Source organism: Verticillium dahliae, genomic scaffold (genome assembly GCF_000150675.1).
Source record: "Verticillium dahliae VdLs.17 supercont1.1 genomic scaffold, whole genome shotgun sequence".
NCBI classification, from domain to species: domain Eukaryota; kingdom Fungi; phylum Ascomycota; class Sordariomycetes; order Glomerellales; family Plectosphaerellaceae; genus Verticillium; species Verticillium dahliae.
Genome location: NW_009276921.1, coordinates 1,566,086 through 1,584,465, shown reverse-complemented (window position 1 = coordinate 1,584,465; position 18,380 = coordinate 1,566,086). Strand labels below are relative to the sequence as shown.

The 18,380-nt window shown below is 56.2% G+C and overlaps 8 protein-coding genes across 8 annotated transcripts in view; 4 read left to right on the top strand and 4 right to left on the bottom strand.

The window, feature by feature from the left end:
* Positions 1-214: 214 nt before the first annotated feature.
* Positions 215-2,299, top strand: VDAG_00473 (uncharacterized protein; the record flags this gene model as incomplete). The annotated part of the gene is made up of 2 exons (XM_009651850.1): positions 215-880; positions 980-2,299. 2 exons carry the CDS (start codon positions 215-217, stop codon positions 2,297-2,299), a joined length of 1,986 nt encoding a protein of 661 aa, XP_009650145.1.
* Positions 2,300-2,659: 360 nt separating this feature from the next.
* Positions 2,660-3,886, bottom strand: VDAG_00472 (TapA; the record flags this gene model as incomplete). The annotated part of the gene is made up of 1 exon (XM_009651849.1): positions 2,660-3,886. Exon 1 carries the CDS (start codon positions 3,752-3,754, stop codon positions 2,660-2,662), a length of 1,095 nt encoding a protein of 364 aa, XP_009650144.1. The 5' UTR covers positions 3,755-3,886.
* Positions 3,887-4,760: 874 nt separating this feature from the next.
* Positions 4,761-9,501, top strand: VDAG_00471 (RNase3 domain-containing protein; the record flags this gene model as incomplete). The annotated part of the gene is made up of 2 exons (XM_009651848.1): positions 4,761-6,326; positions 6,376-9,501. 2 exons carry the CDS (start codon positions 4,761-4,763, stop codon positions 9,499-9,501), a joined length of 4,692 nt encoding a protein of 1,563 aa, XP_009650143.1.
* Positions 9,502-9,846: 345 nt separating this feature from the next.
* On the bottom strand, positions 9,847-10,401 carry VDAG_00470 (uncharacterized protein; the record flags this gene model as incomplete). Its single annotated transcript, XM_009651847.1, has 1 exon — positions 9,847-10,401. One exon carries the CDS (start codon positions 10,399-10,401, stop codon positions 9,847-9,849), a length of 555 nt encoding a protein of 184 aa, XP_009650142.1.
* Positions 10,402-11,121: 720 nt separating this feature from the next.
* Positions 11,122-12,762, top strand: VDAG_00469 (uncharacterized protein; the record flags this gene model as incomplete). Its single annotated transcript, XM_009651846.1, has 2 exons — positions 11,122-11,215; positions 11,297-12,762. 2 exons carry the CDS (start codon positions 11,122-11,124, stop codon positions 12,760-12,762), a joined length of 1,560 nt encoding a protein of 519 aa, XP_009650141.1.
* A 33-nt stretch (positions 12,763-12,795) lies between these two features.
* Positions 12,796-14,756, bottom strand: VDAG_00468 (uncharacterized protein; the record flags this gene model as incomplete). The annotated part of the gene is made up of 2 exons (XM_009651845.1): positions 12,796-13,099; positions 13,141-14,756. 2 exons carry the CDS (start codon positions 14,754-14,756, stop codon positions 13,051-13,053), a joined length of 1,665 nt encoding a protein of 554 aa, XP_009650140.1. The 3' UTR covers positions 12,796-13,050.
* A 791-nt stretch (positions 14,757-15,547) lies between these two features.
* On the bottom strand, positions 15,548-16,699 carry VDAG_00467 (uncharacterized protein; the record flags this gene model as incomplete). Its single annotated transcript, XM_009651844.1, has 1 exon — positions 15,548-16,699. The coding sequence occupies one exon, from the start codon at positions 16,697-16,699 to the stop codon at positions 15,548-15,550; it is 1,152 nt and encodes a 383-aa protein (XP_009650139.1).
* Positions 16,700-18,267: 1,568 nt separating this feature from the next.
* VDAG_00466 (uncharacterized protein) overlaps positions 18,268-18,380 on the top strand; it is a gene marked incomplete at both ends in the record, with an annotated part of 989 nt that continues 876 nt past the window's right edge. Inside the window, one exon of the mRNA XM_009651843.1 lies at positions 18,268-18,359. Within this exon, the coding sequence (XP_009650138.1) occupies positions 18,268-18,359 (92 nt within the window). The remainder of the gene's footprint in view (positions 18,360-18,380) is intronic.

The following is an 18,380-nucleotide window of genomic DNA, read 5'->3' as shown; positions in this document are numbered from 1 at the left end:
AAGCCATCGCCTCTGGCCACTTTCTTCTCCCGTCAAAGACTCCTCTGTCCTCAACGTGCTACAAAACCTTGACGCACGTCGCACCATCGCGCACGCCGACGTCAAGCTTGGCGGATGCTCATTCTGAGTCGACAAGCGAGACTCTTTCATATTGATTGCCTGCGAGAAGCACCGTCGTTATCGGCCAAAACGTTGGCCCTTCCCAGCCGTCAACATGACTAACCGTGACGAGAGTGACATTGCCCGTACCTATCTGCACAATGCGCAGTATGAGATGAACGAGGGAGACACGGTTGTCTATATCAACATGCCGTCATGGACCTTGGCCGAGCCCATAGACTGCGTCGGCGACACCTGGAGATCGCTCCACGTCAAGATGCACTCGGACAAGATTCGCAGCCTCAAATCGTCAAAGTTCAGTAGCAAGCTTAAAGAGCTCCCGCCTACCCCGCCACTCGACAAGAACGGCTTCTTGCGGGAGGAGCTTGTTGGTATGAAGTATGTCATGGACCTGACCCCCAGCATCGAGGGCGAAGAGGTAGTCTACGAAATGGCCGAGATGTCCCTAACGCCAGGCATCATCGCCTGGTGGCGCAGCCAAGACGCCTTTGAGGCTGATCCGGCTGCTGTCAACGGCCATGACGACGTCTGCCACTGTGGAAAGAAGCGGCCCCATTTCGAGCTTGCTGACGAAAGGTTCAACATATGGAGCCGTCCGCCGGACCACCGCAACATTCCCGACTATTGCCCCATCAGACACCGCATCTGCATCCTCCGTCTGCTGTATCTCATCGAGGGCAAGCATGTCTTGCTTGACTCAGCTCCGCGTGTTTGGACGATGATTGCCATTTCCAAGATCTTCGGCTGTCTTGGTCTTATGGTGTGTCTCGCAACCTCTCCTTCCTTCCTTGTCGATATGACCATAGAACACCAGGTCTCCTGGAACCTTGTTAAACACAAAACGCTTACAAGTTCACAGGTCAGGCCAGTAGCCCAATGGCTCTTGATGTGGCGTAATTCTACCTTTCTTGAGGTTCTTCCCGAAGAGGGGTTGCAGATTGGCGTGACGTTCAAGTTCATCGACGTGACTCGATTCGTGTTCGAGATCTTGGTCTACGAGAAGGCACTCAAGGATGCTGGCGACAGCGGACGGTTGGCAGCGCCCAACACCACCATCTTCGGCCGCAAGAGCCGCGACGCTGGCGATGACCTCGACAACATGGTTCAACACGCTGCCCAGGCTTTAGTCCAGCGCAACTCTTCTGTGATGACTTTGCTCGGGAGCGATACAGTCTTTGACGACATGGACATCCCCGAGTGGAAGCGGCTTGCCGAAGTTCGGCGGAGACTCGCTGCAGAGACGGATAGCCATGAGTGTGCGGCGGCTGTCGTGGTCCTCGACCAGCTGAAACAGCGCATCTTGCACTTCTGGCGCAAGAACATCTTGGAGGAAGCTCTGGGTTGTCTCACAGGGGCCGAGTGCGGGAAAGTTGACGACTTTCGCTTCCGCTACGTTGCACCGAATAGTCGCGAGCGTCTGAACACCATCTACGACCGCATGAACCCGGTGCAGAAGGGCATGTGTCTTTTCTTCCACAACCGCATCAACACCATCGCGAGAACAGGTCCTTGGCAGCCCGGGCCCCTGACGCCGGAAAGCCCCGCAACAAAATCCCTGACCTTTGCCCAGGAGTACGTCGGTACCCTTTCGGTGGCCCTGAAGCGGTCCTTCGAGAAGGTTGTCGCGGCGCGGCCTCAGCTCTTTGCCGACTTTGACCGAGACCTGGAAACAGGCGCGGCTTCCAGGAATCCTTTCCGCCTCGTCAAGTTCGATAATCAAGTCTTTGGCGTGCTGCGGGAGTGTGTCGAGATTCCGCGCAACGACTTCTTCGACATTCCCAAGAAGCGCACGCCCTCGCGGTTCCTCACGAATCACTTTCTCGCCTTTCTTGTGCCCGACGAGGTCAAATTCCTGCCCGTCTGGGCGGGCGGGCAGGATGACGGGACTGGGCGGGTGTTCAACGACGAGCTGCCGCCTGCTGAGGACGGGCCGGACACGGGGTTCAGGGGCGGCGCGGCGGTCGTCTCGCCTTCCGTGGCATCAATGTCCGTTGTTGAGGGGCTACGGGGGTTGGATCTCGAGTCGGTCCTAGCGAGCGAGACGACAAGCATGAACGTGCTTAAGGATGGATCCATCATTTACAACCCCGGCCGGGTTATTGTGGACGACGAGTCGATCCACTCGGAGACGTTCACGGAGACTGGGGATGATTTGAGGATTGCACGGTGGGAGATGTAAACGCCAGGAAATCTTGGATAAACATGATTTTAGAGGCACCGGACATATGGATCTGACGCTTACACTTTGAGGGTTGGGATGATCTAGAACACGAGTTTTACAGTTTTTAATGATGTCACGAGAATCGAAACATTAAAAACCTTATGACCAGATTACGCCGAGGTTGACACGACGATATCGCATACCTCGGTGTGCCAGCGGAGGAAGTGTGTTGGAACGGGTCTGCTCAGGAAAACAGCACATGCAAACCTGAGTTGCTATCACGAGCAGCAAGTGAATGAACCAGCACATTTGCATCTCTTGGGTATCGCTGCCTTTATCTTGACAAGGCCACCTTGCCGTTTCGTCATGCCAGAAAATCTAACCCCTATTCAACGTGTTTCCAGCGCCCTTGGGGTTCGCCTCGACAAACTCGTCCCAAGCCCTCGCCTTGTACGTGGCTTCATCCGCCTTTTCGTGATCGTCCTCATCCGGCTCAGGTCTGCGAAAGCTGGCCTCGCCACCGCCCTCGATAATGCCGCCACGCTTCCTCTCCTCCTCCAGATACTCGTCAATGCTCATGGTCGGCAGGTTATGGCCCGGCCTAAAGACGCCAGCCTGCGCCTCCTCGCGCGAGCCGACGAGCGTAAAGGGCCGCATGGGTTTCCCGGCCTTGCTGAGCAGCGACCCGCTCTGCTCCAGTATGATGCGCAGCCGGCGCGGCTCCAGCCTCTCGGCGTGGCCGCTCTCCTCGCCGGCGCGGCGCCGGCGCGCGTCCTCCTCGGCCGTCTCCCGCGCCGGCAGCAGCGGCCGCGCGGTCGCCGCCTGCGCGAGGACCTCGAGCTCGCGGTTCAGCCCCTCGAGGCCCTGGAAGGCGTTGTGCGCGGCAAACTCGAGCTGGGCGAGGTACAGCGCGCGCAGGATCTCCTCGTCGCCGTCATCGACGTAGCGGGGGTCGGCGGCGAGGGTGGCGAGCCGGGCCTTGAGATCCTTCTCGGCCCTGAAGTTCGCAATCTTGGCGTCGCGGCGCTTCGAGGGGTCGGAGGCGGCGACGGTGGAGAAGGCGGCGGGGTCGTCGGTGTAGCGGGAGTAAAGGGACTTGTGGGCGGGCGTGAGGATCTCGTACGAGTCGAGGGAGGCTAGGAAGCGCTCGTAGGCTTCGCGAGCTTCAGAGAGGACCAGCTCGCGGTCGATGGGGTTCGGGGTCGGGGTCTTGAGGTAGAGGTCGGCAAGGAAGGATTCCATGAGGAGGTAGGGGAGGTCTGGGGTCGCAATGTCGTCGAGGGGTTCGTTCGGGGAGAAGAGGGAGACACGGGAGATGGTTTGGATGGTGTCGCGGTGGGCCTGAATGGCTGTCTCGAGGTCGGCGGCGTAGGAGGGGTTGGACACCGGGGAGGTAGCTTCGATGGCCTGCCGTTTCTGCGCGGCGAGTGCGGCAATCTGTTTGAGGGTGCGGGGCTCGTTATCGTCTGCCATCGCGAGATGTTGTGCAGATGAGAGGGCGGTTTTGGATACGAGATCAGGCTCTCCAACGACCAAGTATGGGTGCTCCACGTTCTTTCGACCGGTTGTAGCAAGAGAGCAGGCTCAAGAACGGCGTCGGGGGAATACTGCAGTCAAAGTTGGCAGCAGTGGCAATTGGCAGGCTGCCCCGCGAAGTGGATGATGTTCAGGGTTCAGGGTCGAGCTGTCTTATCTTATCTCCACCAACGAGTGGTCAAACAGCTGTTTCCGAAGCTGCCCTTCACCGAGCGTCTTCAGCAGCAACATCTTCAACTCTGGCAGAACAAGAGTATGCCATGGACACGTCCTGGGCGCAACTTATGCATTCTCCATCGTCGTGTAGGTAGCTTGCCGTGCGGCTTGTAGGTGTAGCAAAGATGACAAACACACTTTGCAACTGACTGATCCCCCATCACAAATTTGCCATTTGAGATGGGAACCATCATGCTATTAGATCTAGTCTGAGATGGAGAGTCATCTGTTCATCTGTAGCATCAATGCTACGCCATAAATGCATTCAAGTCAGATAACTGAGACATGCGCGGGGAATGCTCCTTCAAATCGACTATAAGACTGTCACCAAGCTTCCCCCGTCCGCCTTGCTATCCATGGCCTCTTCACCGAAAGCAAACAGTCACTTTACATGGCAACGCGAAGAGCTAGAGGCTTGTACATTTAGGGAACGGCTCTCTGACTCCAAGAGAACCCACGACCGGATCTAAAGTATTCACTCGGTGACTTCCTTTGGATCAGATACCACAGTGAATCAAAGCTGTCACACTTCGACTTCAGCGGGAACAAGAGGAAGGAGCACCAATGGCCAACACTGATCGGGATTACAAAAGAGCTCACTTTCTCTCTTCACACCCCTACTGATACCTTTTCCCTGACAACACCTACCTCAGCACTTGCAGCGGTCACAACGCGTCTCAAGTCATACGGACATCCACTCTCTTCCTGCGCATGCTTGCTTGAGAGGATGACGACTGACGAGCTCTCTGTTGGTCTGGACGCCACCGGCATCTCAATCCTCGCAGATGGACCGGAAAACATATCGTCCAGCACATCAACATCTACGACTGGAAAGGAAGATGGATACCTCTGTATCAACAGATTCACTCAGAATACCGCCACGACCCAGGACAACCAGAGCCGAGATTCTGACGACGATGAGGATGACTGCGGCAGCCACGATGAAGCTGACGAAGATTCAGACGAAAGACAGTACAGCATGACCCCAGAAAGGCCTCATAAAATTACCGAGAAGAAGCGCGCAGATCATGCTGCCTTTCACGACTGGCTTCAGAGCAACTCCAGCGAGATTGCTCAGTCAACCCCTCAGCCGGCTCAAAACCTCAACCACACCTCCACGGCCCTGATGGTACGCGAGAGTGAGAATCGTAAGATCATCGAAAATCCTCGGGAGTATCAGATTGAGCTCTTCGAGCGGGCGAAGCGAAAGAACATCATTGCCGTGTTACCCACTGGATCAGGAAAGACCTTAATCGCAGCCCTTCTTCTGCGACACACCCTCGAACAAGAAACCGCGGATCGACGCGCGGGCAAGCCCAAGAGAATCGCCTTTTTCCTCGTGGAAAAGGTTGCTCTTGCCCTCCAACAGCACGCGGTTCTGGAGTGCAATCTGGAATTTCCCATTGACCGGGTATGCGGTGACATGGTACGGTCGGACTGGATCAAGGAGTCATGGATGAAAAGATGGGATGACAACATGGTCATGGTCTGCACCGCCGCCATCCTTCAGCAATGCCTTGCCAGATCATTCATCCGCATGGATCAGATCAACCTGCTTGTCTTCGATGAAGCACATCACGCCAAGGGAAATCATCCGTACGCCCGGATCATCAAGGACTACTACATTACGGAACCTGACAAAGAAAGGCGCCCCAAGATCTTCGGCATGACTGCCTCTCCGGTGGATGCCCTCACCGACGTCAAGATTGCTGCCGCTCAACTCGAAGGTTTGTTGCATAGTGAGATTGCGACAATCGAGGAGGACTCTGTATCATTCAAACAAATCCAGAAAGAGGTCGTCGAACAAGACTGCAAGTACCCTGCCCTCGAACCACCCTTCACCACCAATCTTCATAAGAAGATCCAAGAACAGGTGCGCTACAACAAGAACTTCGCAAAGGCGCTGAGCAATTCTTTAGAAATGTCGAGCTCCCTTGGCAGCTGGTGTGTCGATCGCTTCTGGCAGATATTTCTGACCGAAGAAACCCTCGCGAGATTGGCAGCGCAAACTGCACAAGACAACATTTTTGCCGATCGCGCCGAAAAGGAGCGCGTTGCCATTGAGGAGGTCCGCAACATCATCAAGCAACATCAGTTCCTCCCAATCACCAAAACCCTGCAAGACTTGTCGTCCAAAGTGCTGTGCCTCCTCGGCCAACTGGAATTGCGCTTCAGTGCCCCTACCGATCACAAGTGCATCATCTTCGTGGAGAAACGAAACACAGCCATGATTCTGGCTCACCTCCTCTCCTTGCCTGGTATTGGACCTCTATATCTGAAACCGGCTGCGCTTGTAAGTGAAATACATCGGGGATCGTTGGTGCCGTACTGAACAGAATCAGGTCGGGAACCCATCTGACAACAGCCCTCTTGCCATGTCGTACAAAGAGCAAGTGATGACAATAACAAAGTTCAGACGTGGTGAATACAACTGTCTTCTCGCCACTTCTGTGGCCGAGGAGGGCATTGACATCGCAGACTGCAACATTGTCATTCGATTCGATCTTTTCAACTCGGTGATTCAGTACATACAATCCAAAGGCCGCGCTCGGCACTTGAACTCGGAGTATATTTGCATGGCCGAGCTAGGCAACGGCAAGCATACAAGGGCGAAGATACAAGCAAATTATGACCTCTCCCTCATCCGCCAATTCTGCAGCACACTGCCAGAAGACCGCAAGATCGTGGGCTGGGACCCCGAGGCAGCTCTTCACCATGGCGAGCGCGACCATAAGTTCCACATCGTTCCATCCACCGGGGCCAAACTCACCTGGACCGGCAGCCTCGTGGTTCTGTCAAATTTTGCCTCTTCTCTACAGGTGAACGACGAAACACTAAGTCCTTCCTATATGGTCTCTCTCATCGGTAGCGAGTACATCTGCGAGGTCCAGCTTCCGAGCAAGTCTCCCATTTTGAGCGTGTCAGGCACGCTCCAAAAGAACAAAGCAGAGGCCAGGTGCTCCGCAGCGTTTGAGATGTGCATGAAGCTCATCAAAGGTGGGTTCATCAGCAGTCACCTTCAGCCGACGTTTACCAGGAAGCTCCCGGCCATGCGAAACGCACGCCTAGCCATCAGCTCCAAGAAGCGTGAACGGTACAATATGAGGGTCAAGCCAGAGGTATGGTCACGGCGTGGACCGGCATCCTCTCTGTTCCTCACAGTCCTGAAGCTTCGTACACCTGGTGCATTGAACAGACCATCACAGCCACTCGCCCTCCTCACACGAGAGGCACTGCCAGAGCTTCCAGGAGTTCCGCTATTTTTCGGTAACTGTGGTCGGTCCATAGCGGAGGTAGTATCTGTGGCGAAACCCATGCACTTGGATGAAGTACGTCTAGACAGCCTCAGAGTATTCACCCTGCGCATTTTCAAAGATGTCTTCAGCAAGGTATACGATTCTCAAGTCGCAGACCTTCCATACTTCCTGGCACCTGCTGCTCATGACCACAGTCATGAGTTCTCACCGAATGAAGACCCAGGGTCACTGATCGACTGGAGCCATCTGCTGTCGACCAAAGAGGTTGAGTACTTGCCTTGGGATGAAGATCACAGTCCCAGCTTCTATCAAAGCAAGTTTGTGATTGATCCATACACGGGATCGCGCAAGCTGTTTCTCAGAGGTATTCGGACAGATCTCAAGCCGACCGACTTGGTTCCAGATGGAGTTCCCGAACCCACATTCAGGCTCTGGAAGGACGTTGAGCATACCATAAAGGAATACAGCATCAGCCTCTGGGCAAAGAGTCGAGCCCGGAGAGCTGGCGAATGGTTGGACACTCAACCCGTGGTAGAAGCCGAGTTGGTCTCGCTGCGCCGGAATCTTCTCGACGAATTTGCCGATTCCAAGCATGAAGGGTCTAGGGTCTGTTATGTGATTCTCCAGCCGCTACAGATCTCAACACTCCCTGTCGAGGTCGTCGCTATGGCCTACAACTTTCCCGCCATCATCCATCGGATTGAATCGAATATGATCGCCCTTGACGCCTGCCGTATGTTGAACCTTCGAGTTCGTCCCGACCTGGCTCTCGAGGCGATGACCAAAGATTCAAGCAACAGTGAAGAGCACGATCAGGAAAAGATTGATTTCCAGGCCGGCATGGGCAATAATTATGAGCGACTCGAGTTTCTCGGAGACTGCTTTCTCAAAATGGCAACCACCATCGCACTTTTTACTCGGATCCCTGACAGCAACGAGTTTGAGTGTCACGTCGAGCGAATGCTTCTTATTTGCAACCAGAATCTGTTCAATGTCGCATTAAAGAAGAACTTGCAAGAGTACATTCGATCAAAGCAATTCGATCGACGCAGTTGGTACCCCCAGGGTCTGAAGCAGAAGGCGGGCAAAGCCCAAGGAGCACAAAACTCACACTCATTGGCCGACAAGTCTATTGCTGATGTATGCGAGGCCATCATTGGCGCCTCATATTTGTCGTACACTGACGAGGGCAACTTTGACATGGCCGTACGCGCTGTGACGGCCGTCGTGAGGAACAAAAATCACGACATGAAATCATACGAGGACTATTACAAAGCATTTAAGATGCCGATCTGGCAAGCGGCGGAGCCAAGTGCTGTGCAGATGGAAGCGTCTTTACAGATTAAAGAGCAGATGGGATATGAGTTCAAGTCTCCTGCCCTGCTGCGGAGTGCCTTCAAGCACCCGTCCTACCCCCGTCAGTTTGAGAGCGTGCCCAATTATCAGCGCCTCGAGTTCCTCGGTGACGCGCTTCTAGACATGGTCTGCGTAGACTTTCTCTTCAGGAAGTTTCCCGACGCCGATCCTCAATGGCTCACTGAACACAAGATGGCCATGGTTTCGAACCACTTCCTCGGAAGTCTGAGTGTAGAGTTGGGCTTCTACCGGCGTGTCCTTCACTTTAACAGCATCATGGCCAATCAAATCAAGGACTACGTCGACGCACTTACTCATGCACGCCAAGAAGCCGAAGCGGTGGCCCAGATCTCTGGCACAGTCTCGCGAGATTACTGGCTCAACGTGAAGCACCCCCCCAAATTCCTCTCAGACGTGGTCGAGGCATACATCGGTGCTATTTTCGTTGATTCAGGATACGATTATGGCCAGGTACAGGCGTTCTTCGAGAAGCATATCCGGCCTTTCTTCGCAGACATGGCGCTATATGATTCCTTTGCCAGCAGCCACCCTGTCACAACGCTGGCGCGTATGATGCAGCAGGACTTTGGCTGCCAGGACTGGCGGCTTCTTGTAAGTGAACTGCCGCCGAGCTGCGAAGACGGCGGGGCAGCTGCGATCACTGAGACGGAAGTGATTTGTGGGTTCATGGTCCACGGAAGAATCCTGCTACATGCCAAGTCGTCGAGTGGACGGTACGCCAAAGTGGGTGCTGCAAAGAGAGCGGTCGAGAAGCTCATGGGTCTCGGCAACGACAAAGAGGTCTTTCGGACGGACTTCGGCTGTGACTGTGACTGTGAAGGTCAAGCAATCTAGAAGCTGTCAATTGATGCGGAGGGTGAGTGAACGTCTCGTCGGCGGGGCCCCTTGAGGCGAGCGCCCGTTGGGGGGTGTTGTGGCACTAGGTTCTCTAGGCCGGCGGTGACTTTCATTACTATATTAGAAGCAAATACGGCGCCTTCATCACAATAATAAATATCGATCTCGAGTCGATTCCAGACCCGTTATAAACCTATGTCTGTGCAACCAGTTGGGTGCTAATTTCTTGCATTATCATCATGGATGTTGTCTATTTGAGTCTCAGGTCCAGCTGGTGCTTATAGGTCATCTCCAGTATGCGACTACCTCTCTCCCTCTTTGCCATTCCTAACTGATTCTAACTCATAATTTTCCCTTTACGTCTATAAAAAGGGAATCTGCCTTGACAAGAACAGCGCCCTGCTCGTCCTCTACAGTCCCTACCAGGAAACTTTTCCTTCCCTCGATACGCAGCACCTTGGCCCGACAAAGGTACGTCGCCGGCACCGGGACAGGTTTCAGATAATTGATGTTCAGGTACCCCGTCATGTGCGTCTGAGTGGACAAGGCGCCTCGCGACTTGTTCATACCCATGGTGAGACCCAGGACCTCATCCATGAGGGCGGCGATGAGGCCGCCATGGCACAGGGAGGGGTGACTGGCAACGTCAGTGCCAAGGGTGACGAAGAAGTCAATCTCCTCAACGAGGGGCGGGGCGTCTGGCGCAGGGGCTTCGTGGAAGGAGAGGAAGGCCTTGATGGCGCCTGGTGCGTTGAGGACTGTGGCGAAGAGGTTGTCCTCCCCCGAGAGTTTGGGGAAGCGGCAGACGGGGGTCTCGTAGATGGTGGTGGGTGTGAGGTGGGCGGCGCACCAGGGTATAGAGAGGAAGTGCTGGAGGTCTGGATTCTCCGAAGTCATGGCCGAGACATCTTTGTTTGTCTGTTTTGTTTTCGCTGCTTCGCCTTCCATTGCAAAGTAACGTTGATGAGTATGTAATTGAATGCCACCTACCAGGCTATCGGCCGTGTGAGTTGTTATACAAGAGGCGCGATGTTCAGTTGTACCGAGGTAAGCTCCACTTTCCTCCTTGTGGCCTGTGCGAAAGTCCACCCCTGAGGTTTGGGTGCCAGGTGCCCAGGAAGACCTAGCAACAACTTGCTGGCACAGTCTCTCATCCAGTACCTCGGAAGAATGACATGGAAACATAAACAGAAATGACCAGTTCGGATGCCTCGATATCATGCTTACATTCAATATCATCGGCGGATCGCATGAGTGCGTGCCCAATATGCTTGGGGACAGGTACTCCGCCAGTCATCACTGCCTGTTCGCCTTTCAAGAAGAGGGGTAGCAGGTACGGCTGGGGTTGATGGGCAGTCATGACTGGACTTAATCAACCCGTAGCTGCTTCTTCCAATGGATATGGCTTTGAATTTCTACGAGTATCCAGAAGCAGTGCTCCAGAAACAGTGGACTGGAAGAACACCTTCGTGCCAACTCTGCTTCACGACTCGTTGATTTTATCGTACCCATGCACAACCACAAACATCACAGCCGGAGTAGAGCTTTTGATTCACCTCTGAAGTTCCTTATAGTCACACAATATCTATCATGCTACGTCACATATCGTTGCCGGATATGCCGCCCATGAAGGAGGAGAACCCATACGGCTGCCTTGGGCAAAACCAGACGCTCCCGGCAGATCTCTTTCGCAAATCATCCGGCCCCAAGCGTGCACCCCTTCTTGCCAATCTGTAGGACAGAAGCGCTGAATCAAGGGAGCTGACTGACACGGAGAAGGCTGCTATTGCAGGCGAAAAGGTGCGCGCCAAGCTGCGGAACCTCTTCAATGCTCCGACTGGCGCCGAGAACATACCCAGGGACCAGCAGCTTCCACGGTTTCTTCCTTTTGAGGAACGCGCGGAATGGCGCAAGGCCAACGCCGTGACACTCACTTCTGGTGCTGCTTTCCCGTCGTACCAGTCGAACAGGTTCAAGGCAAGGAAAGCCTCGGTCAATATGGATCTTTGTCTTCTGGACGACTATTCTCCTTCGCCGCAGGAGTACACGGAACCTGATATCCTCATGAAGGTCCTTCATCACGGCCATGGTCTCGGTAGCAAGACATCTTTGTCTGCACAGGTTGATGAACATGTCCAGAAGAAGAACCCCCCGGAAGCCGACAATTGCCACGCTCACGACTTCTCGTCATCCTCATATATCAGTGCCAGCATCGGCAAGATCCAGTCACGGCCAGAATCCCCTGTTCAGTCTCACGCGAAGGATGCGATCCCAGATACCCAACTCCTGCAAGCTATCCGCAAGCTTCGAATCAGTTCGTCAAGCCCTGGAGTTCAAGGCACGCCATCGGCTGCCACCGAATATCGCATCTCTCGGTCCCACAGTTCAAGCAGCCGCAAGCTGTCATCTTCAAACGAGCCTCGACATGCGAGACGTGCTATGAGCTCGAGCAATGACAACAATGCACATCTTAACAAAACAGAGATTACTCATTTCATGGCATCTCAGGCTGATGAAACAACAGCTGAACTGGAAGCACCTCGGCACCGATGTCCCACTGCACATACATTCGCTAGTTCCTATCGGTCCTGTCAAACGAGCATCAAGTCCGGTGTACTGGAATCATCAATGGGCGTCGCGCAAGTGTCCCGGGGCAACGCCATCTCCGACAAGACGGATTCAAGTGTCCGAGAACTCCGGGGGCAGAAGTCCACCGACCGCAGATCCTCCGATGACACGTCTGTATCGGCCGAACCATCTGTGTTGGAGCTACCAAGCCCAGTAGCCTCAGTTCCATTGCAAAAGCCTGCTGGCAAGGGACGTCTTCAAAAGAAGAAGCCTAAGACAAGGAAAGCTGATGGACAGTGTGTCACCAAGGGTGTTCTAGAAGGACACAGTAGTACCAAGCAGCAGGAAAACATAAAGAAGCACAAGCACAGCCTTATTACCCGAGCAAGAAAGGCCCTCTCGCAGCGTCGCCGTCGTGTCCAAGCCTGGCTGAGGAACACACGAGAGAGCTGGCATGGTGTGGACGCCAAGGCTGAGCTGCGCAGACGCAAGAAGAAGAGGCAGTCCCACGCTCCACTTCTTCGTCCAGTGCGCAGCGTGTTCGGGTTGCGGAACATCTCGAGCGACACTGTGGTCGTCGGATCCATGGAGAAGGAGGTTGAAAGACGTGCCAGCGACCCGGTGCTACGGCCCAGATACAGTGTCTTCAGCTTTCGTTCGGGAGTGAGTACGAGGCGTGGGAGGGTTTAACCAGCATCAGGGGCGATGTCAGCTGAGAGTCGACGAGGCAGTCATGCTATTCTTTTTAATTCACAAGACAGTGCCAAGAAGACAAAGTTAAGAGAAGGTCCAATGTTTTCAGTTCTCCACGCACAACCGTGACACACAACGCAAATGCTCAGCCGCAGCCAGCTAACTCTCTTCGTCGTTTGTTCGGTAGGCTTCATTTCTCGCCCATGGTATTAAAGCATATATCGAAAACTTTCTCTCTCCTCTCTTCGTCTCTTGCTACTCCTTCCAACCAGCCCCTCCTCTTCCTCAGCGCCCACGTCGTCGACCTCTGAAATCCCCGTCTCCTGCACCCTGCCTTCCTCTCGATCCATCCGCCGATTCAGCACCTGCATGTACACTCTCATGACTCCGACGAGCACCGCCACGCCCAGCATTGCGCCGGCGCACGCCCGCATGCCCTTCTCGTAGAAGGGCGCGTCGGCGTCGGGGTACAGGCGCGTGCCGACGAGGGGCCCGCACTGGCCGACGAGCTGCAGCAGGGCAAAGGCAGCGGCGCGGCGGGGCCCGCGCGGCTGGTTGTTGACGGACCAGGCCAGGAGCAGGGCGACGACGGCGTAGAAGCCGGCGGCGGCGGGGAAGAGGGCGGCATACCGGAGCCAGGGGGACAGGCCGAGCGGGCGGGCGAGGGCGAGGACGGCGTAGCCGGCGGCGGAAGCGAGGGCGTGGAGGGCCAGCGGGGCGGAGCGCGAGCGCAGGCGGTCGGAGAGGGCGGCTGTCGGCAGCAGGACGAGGAAGGCGACGAGGTAGGGGGGCGCCGCGAGGATGTGGGCCTCGGTGTCTGGGTGGCCCATTTCCGTGAGGATCTTGGGGAGGAAGACGGGGAGCGAGGAGAAGGCCATGTTGGTGAGGAAGAAGATGGCGGCGGGGAGCCAGGCCAGCGGGTCTTTGAGGATGGCGGCGTACTGGGACAGGGTCGAAGACGTCGGCGGGGACGTTGAGGCGGCGTCGGCGGCCGAGGAGGGCGAGGGTGGCGTCTCCTCGTTGCGCAGGCGCAGGCGGGCGACTTTTCGCTGGCGCGGCGTGAGGTAGGTTGCTGTTTGCGGCGAGTCGGGGATCAGACGCCAGGCGATGGGGGCGATGAGCACCGAGGGGAAGCCCTCGAGGAGGAAAAGGAGGCGCCACGGGGCGATGGGCCCGTTCTTGGCGAGCGACACGATGAGAAAGGCGAGAGACGAGGCGAATGCGGTGGCCAGGGGCGCGGCGGACAGGAATACGGCTGTGCGAAGGGCGAGCTCTTTCCGCTTGAAGAAAAAGGAGAGGTAGTATGGAATGCCAGTGAACGCGGCCTCACCGATGCCGAGGAGGGCGCGCAAGGCTATGAGCATGGGGTACGAGACGGCGACGGCCTGAAGGGATGCGATGAGGCCCCAGGAAAAGACAATGGCGGCAATGTAGGCATGGGCCGGCAGGTGGCGCCAGAGTATGGACATCCACTCAAAGGCAATATAGGTCATGTAGAAAGTCGTCAGAGCCCAGGGGTACCATCCGTCCCAGGCGGGCGTCGTCTGGAGGTCGGCGTCCATGCCGGCGATGCGGGCGTTGCCAATGTTGGAGCGGTCGAGGAAGCTCAGCATGTAGAGCAAGGCGACGAAGAGGACGAGTCGGCGATCGAACTTCTTGACCACAGCAGCCTCTTCATCTGGCGTGTACAGCTGGAAGCTGGCGACGGTGCTCGTCATGCTGCTTCTTCGACCAGAGGCCGAGGTGGCAGGCCGTATCCAGCCATCGCTATCTTCCTCGTCCTCCTCGTCATCATCGCGACGGCCACCGGCCTTGACAGGTTGCAGCTCGTAAGCCTCGCCGAGGGCGGATTCGCCATGGCGCAGGTCGTCATCTTCTGATTCGAGGTCGAGGTCGAGATCGTTATCGAGGTTAAATTCTGCCGTCGTCGGGGCGGATGGGGGCGAGGCGTCGCGGCGTTGGAGGTGGCCTCCTCGTGAGGAGCTGGCCATGGTCGTGACGCTTATGAACCAGAGAAGAGATACGCATCGACCAGAAGCCAAATCTCGGTATCAGCTTGCCACGTCAACGTCGCCTCAACGATGACAGCATTGGCTGCTCGACATTTGGCTGTAGAGCAGCAATCAGGGGCCGTTGAACGTCGGTCGGGGGGGGGGGGGAGGGAAGTATCGGCTGAGGTGAAATGGGGGTAATCGCCGTTGTTCTGGATCACAACGTTCAATTGGTCTCGAAGCTGGCCCATGACGTCTTTAGCGAGGTGATCCCTGTCATAGCTCCCTCGCGCCCCCCATCCCGTCCCCTCCCCTCCCTAAGGCTCCAGAGTCCAAATCGCCATGGCTCGTCTTGGCTTGGTTCCGAAAAGCCTGGGGAAGGGCGCCTGAGCATGAATCGCTAGGGTCCAGAGCGATGAGATCTCCGCTATTAGAGGGGCTGGCTGTACGTAGCTGGCTGTACGTAACAGCTAGCCGCCTTGCATGGGTCTGTTAGGGGTATCACACTGACAGTGGACTTGGTCTGAGCTGATGATTTTCAACCGCTACCAACTCGTCACCCAAGCCTATTCCGCAACGTATCATGTGTTGGGAAACGTAACGCGTTACTGTGCTTGATATTATCATCATCATTAAACATGGCGGCCTAGGCCTTCCCCTGTCTACCTTGGCACGCCCAGATAGTGACAGCGGGCAACACCCTTGGTGTGTCCTGATTATACCCAACGCCATCCCATGACTCCAATAACCGTGATGGTGCCAATAAAATCACCCTGATGCACGCCAGAGCATCAAGACGACCCTTCTTTCATACCAAACAACCTCCGCAAGCTCCGACTCTTGTGTGGTGTTTTGACCCCAACATTTGATTCCATCACTGGTTGAGGGTGTGCTGTCGCCGGCCGTTGCTCTCTCGCCGGTGGAGGCTCTCGCGTCGGTGCTGGCGGCACCCCGACCGACGTCGCCTTTTTATGGGTGGGCGGCGCTGCGGATGGCGGCGGTGGGAATGGCGAGTATCCTCCCGTGACGCGCTTCGATGCGCTGCCACTTCGATCCCTGCTGTACCGTGTCTCCCTGCTGCCGGTCCGCGGTCGTGTCTCACCCTCGGGCGGCCTGTCCATGGATAGCTTGTTCGGTCGGTGGCCTTCCCCCCGCGGCGCGTCAAAAGAGCGCATCGCCGGCTCCAGCACGGGCTCCTGCCTCATGAGCTCCGCAATGTGTCTCGGCTCCAGCTGCTCCCGCGGCGCCTCCAGCAGCTCCTCGCACACGGCACGCTCTTCGTCACCACACACGACGACGTACCACCGAATGTCCTCGCCCTTTTGCAGCTGGTCCCGCAGCTTTTCGAGCCACCCAGCCTTCTTTCCCGAGGTGGCCCCCTTCTTGTGCCCTGCCTTGCCGTTGTTGAAGTCGTCGCTGCTCGCCGCCGTCATGGCCCTGCCGCCGGCCGAGTCCCGCCCCATGCGCTCCTCGTAGCCGGCCATCTCCTCGACCACCGACACGCTGAGGTCGACCCGGACGACGTGGTCCGCCACAAAGGCGTACGGCCGGCTGACGCTGGTCAGGTCCGTCGGGTCGTACTCCTCCAACAGCTTGACGGCGCTCCACGAATTGAGCAGCACGTCGTCCTCCTCCGGCGGCACCGGCGGCGGAGGTTTGGCGAAGGGGTCGGCGGCGTCATTGTGAGCCTGCGAGCCGTTGCGGCGTTTCGAGGCGCCGGTGCCAGCAGCGGCTTTCTTGCGCTGCTGCTGCTGGCGGTCGCCGCTGGCCGGCCGGGCCTCGGGGAGAAAGTCAAAGTTGGTGTAGAAGGACTCGAGAATGGCATTGGAGGACTCGGGGCCAATGATCCACTCGGGGGCGGCGTCGTCGATGTTCTGGACGACGACGTAGACGCGGATGCTCGGACGGTGCCAGCGGAAGCCGTGGCAGAGGTAGGTCGGCATAGTTTGGTCAGAGCTTGTGCGGCAGCACGCTGAGGGATCTTGAAGGCGAACACTGCGAAACATGAAAGTACGAGAATCTCTCACTTTCCCCCCGACAGACCAAGATGCGGTCGAGTCTGGATATTCAGAGCGAGGTGGGCTACTCCAGGGTGATGATGGTCAGGTCAGGTCAGGTGGAATGATGTCTTTGACCATGTTACGATGGGACGCAAACGGCGAGTGCCACTGTGGCCTGTGGAGATGGGACCACGGGCCAGGAACAACAACATGGTCCTCCAGGAAATACCAATCGACCTACTCGACTGAGTTCGAGTGGCTCCGGGCACGAAGAGAAAAAAAAAAGGAAACAAAGGAATTGAGTGCAAGCGAAACCCTGTACAGGTTTCACGTTCGCGAACCGATGCGTGCTGGTTCCGAGTGGAGTCACCCTGAGATGACATAAGCGAAACGCCGTGAGCTAGCATTCAAGTGGATGACTCAGCAAGTTCACAGCACCAACATCGGGCTACCCCTCCCCCTGCCAATCTGGTTGGCCCTCCTGCCTTGATACTTGGCACAGCCTTGTCGACTTCATATGTCTTCCTGCAGCTCTCAGCTCGTCGTCAATCCCTGCCTGACATTTGGAATCAGCATTAGGAAACTGAAGCCGCGATTGCAAGCACACTCCGTGATGAGGGTCAAAGAGTGCATAAATCTATTGATCATCGCCCCCCCCTTCTCTCGAGGCCCTGCTCATCACGTTGATTGCTGAATGGAGGCCACCACTACAATGGGGTGATACAGCATCTATTGTAATTAGAAGCAATCCTTTTGCGACGAATCAAGCCAGGCCGAGCTCTCAGTGCTGACAAGGCCAAGGTGCTGACAAGGCCAAGATGCTCACACTCGGGCTACGTTCTTCTTCACACACCGCAGACGAGCGTGCTTGACACTCTTCCCTCAAGGCTGAGACCATGCGGTGATACCACTCTCTGCTGCCGCTTGGATCATCTGCCACTGGAATACGATGGAGAACGCCAAAGCCGGGCGAGTCGACTGGGTACCACAAACCGCCGTACAGCTGCGGCAGCCCAACGGCGCAGACAAAAGGACCTCCAGCCTGCGTCCTCTTCGACGTCATCGGCCAATTCTCACCACATTGGTCCCCCGTGGAGAAGCGGCAAATCGCGCGGCCTAGACCTCCGTAGGATACAGCCCCCAGCAAAAATGCAACCCGAAGGATTGCTATGCCTGTGAAAATAGAAGCCTTGCCACCAGGCCTGTTACACCAAAACGGCTTGCCTCCTCTGTTCGTCCACTCCCCCCAATGCAACACATCCCCGTCCGAGTCTAAATCAAGCCCTCAATAAACATGCAGTGTTTCCCGGCTACGAGCCCAGATGGCAAAGGATAGCCGCCGAACATGGATCCATCTCGCGCTTGTTACTCGTGGTCGCCCGTCGCTCTGCGAAAGAAGAATGGTACCCGTTGTTGCTTAAATCTCTAGGGATCCTGCTGCGGCCTGTTCCTCTGATCCTTGTTGTAGACAAACCCCAAATTGCCAACTTGTTCGACCGTCGGTGCACATCATGGCCCCTTACCAGAATGCGAACAACGCTCCTGAGGTAGTGCAGCAAAGCATACCTGAGGTGTACCACCCTCAGTCGGCCGTCTCGCCTTCGTATCACGCCCAATCACAGCG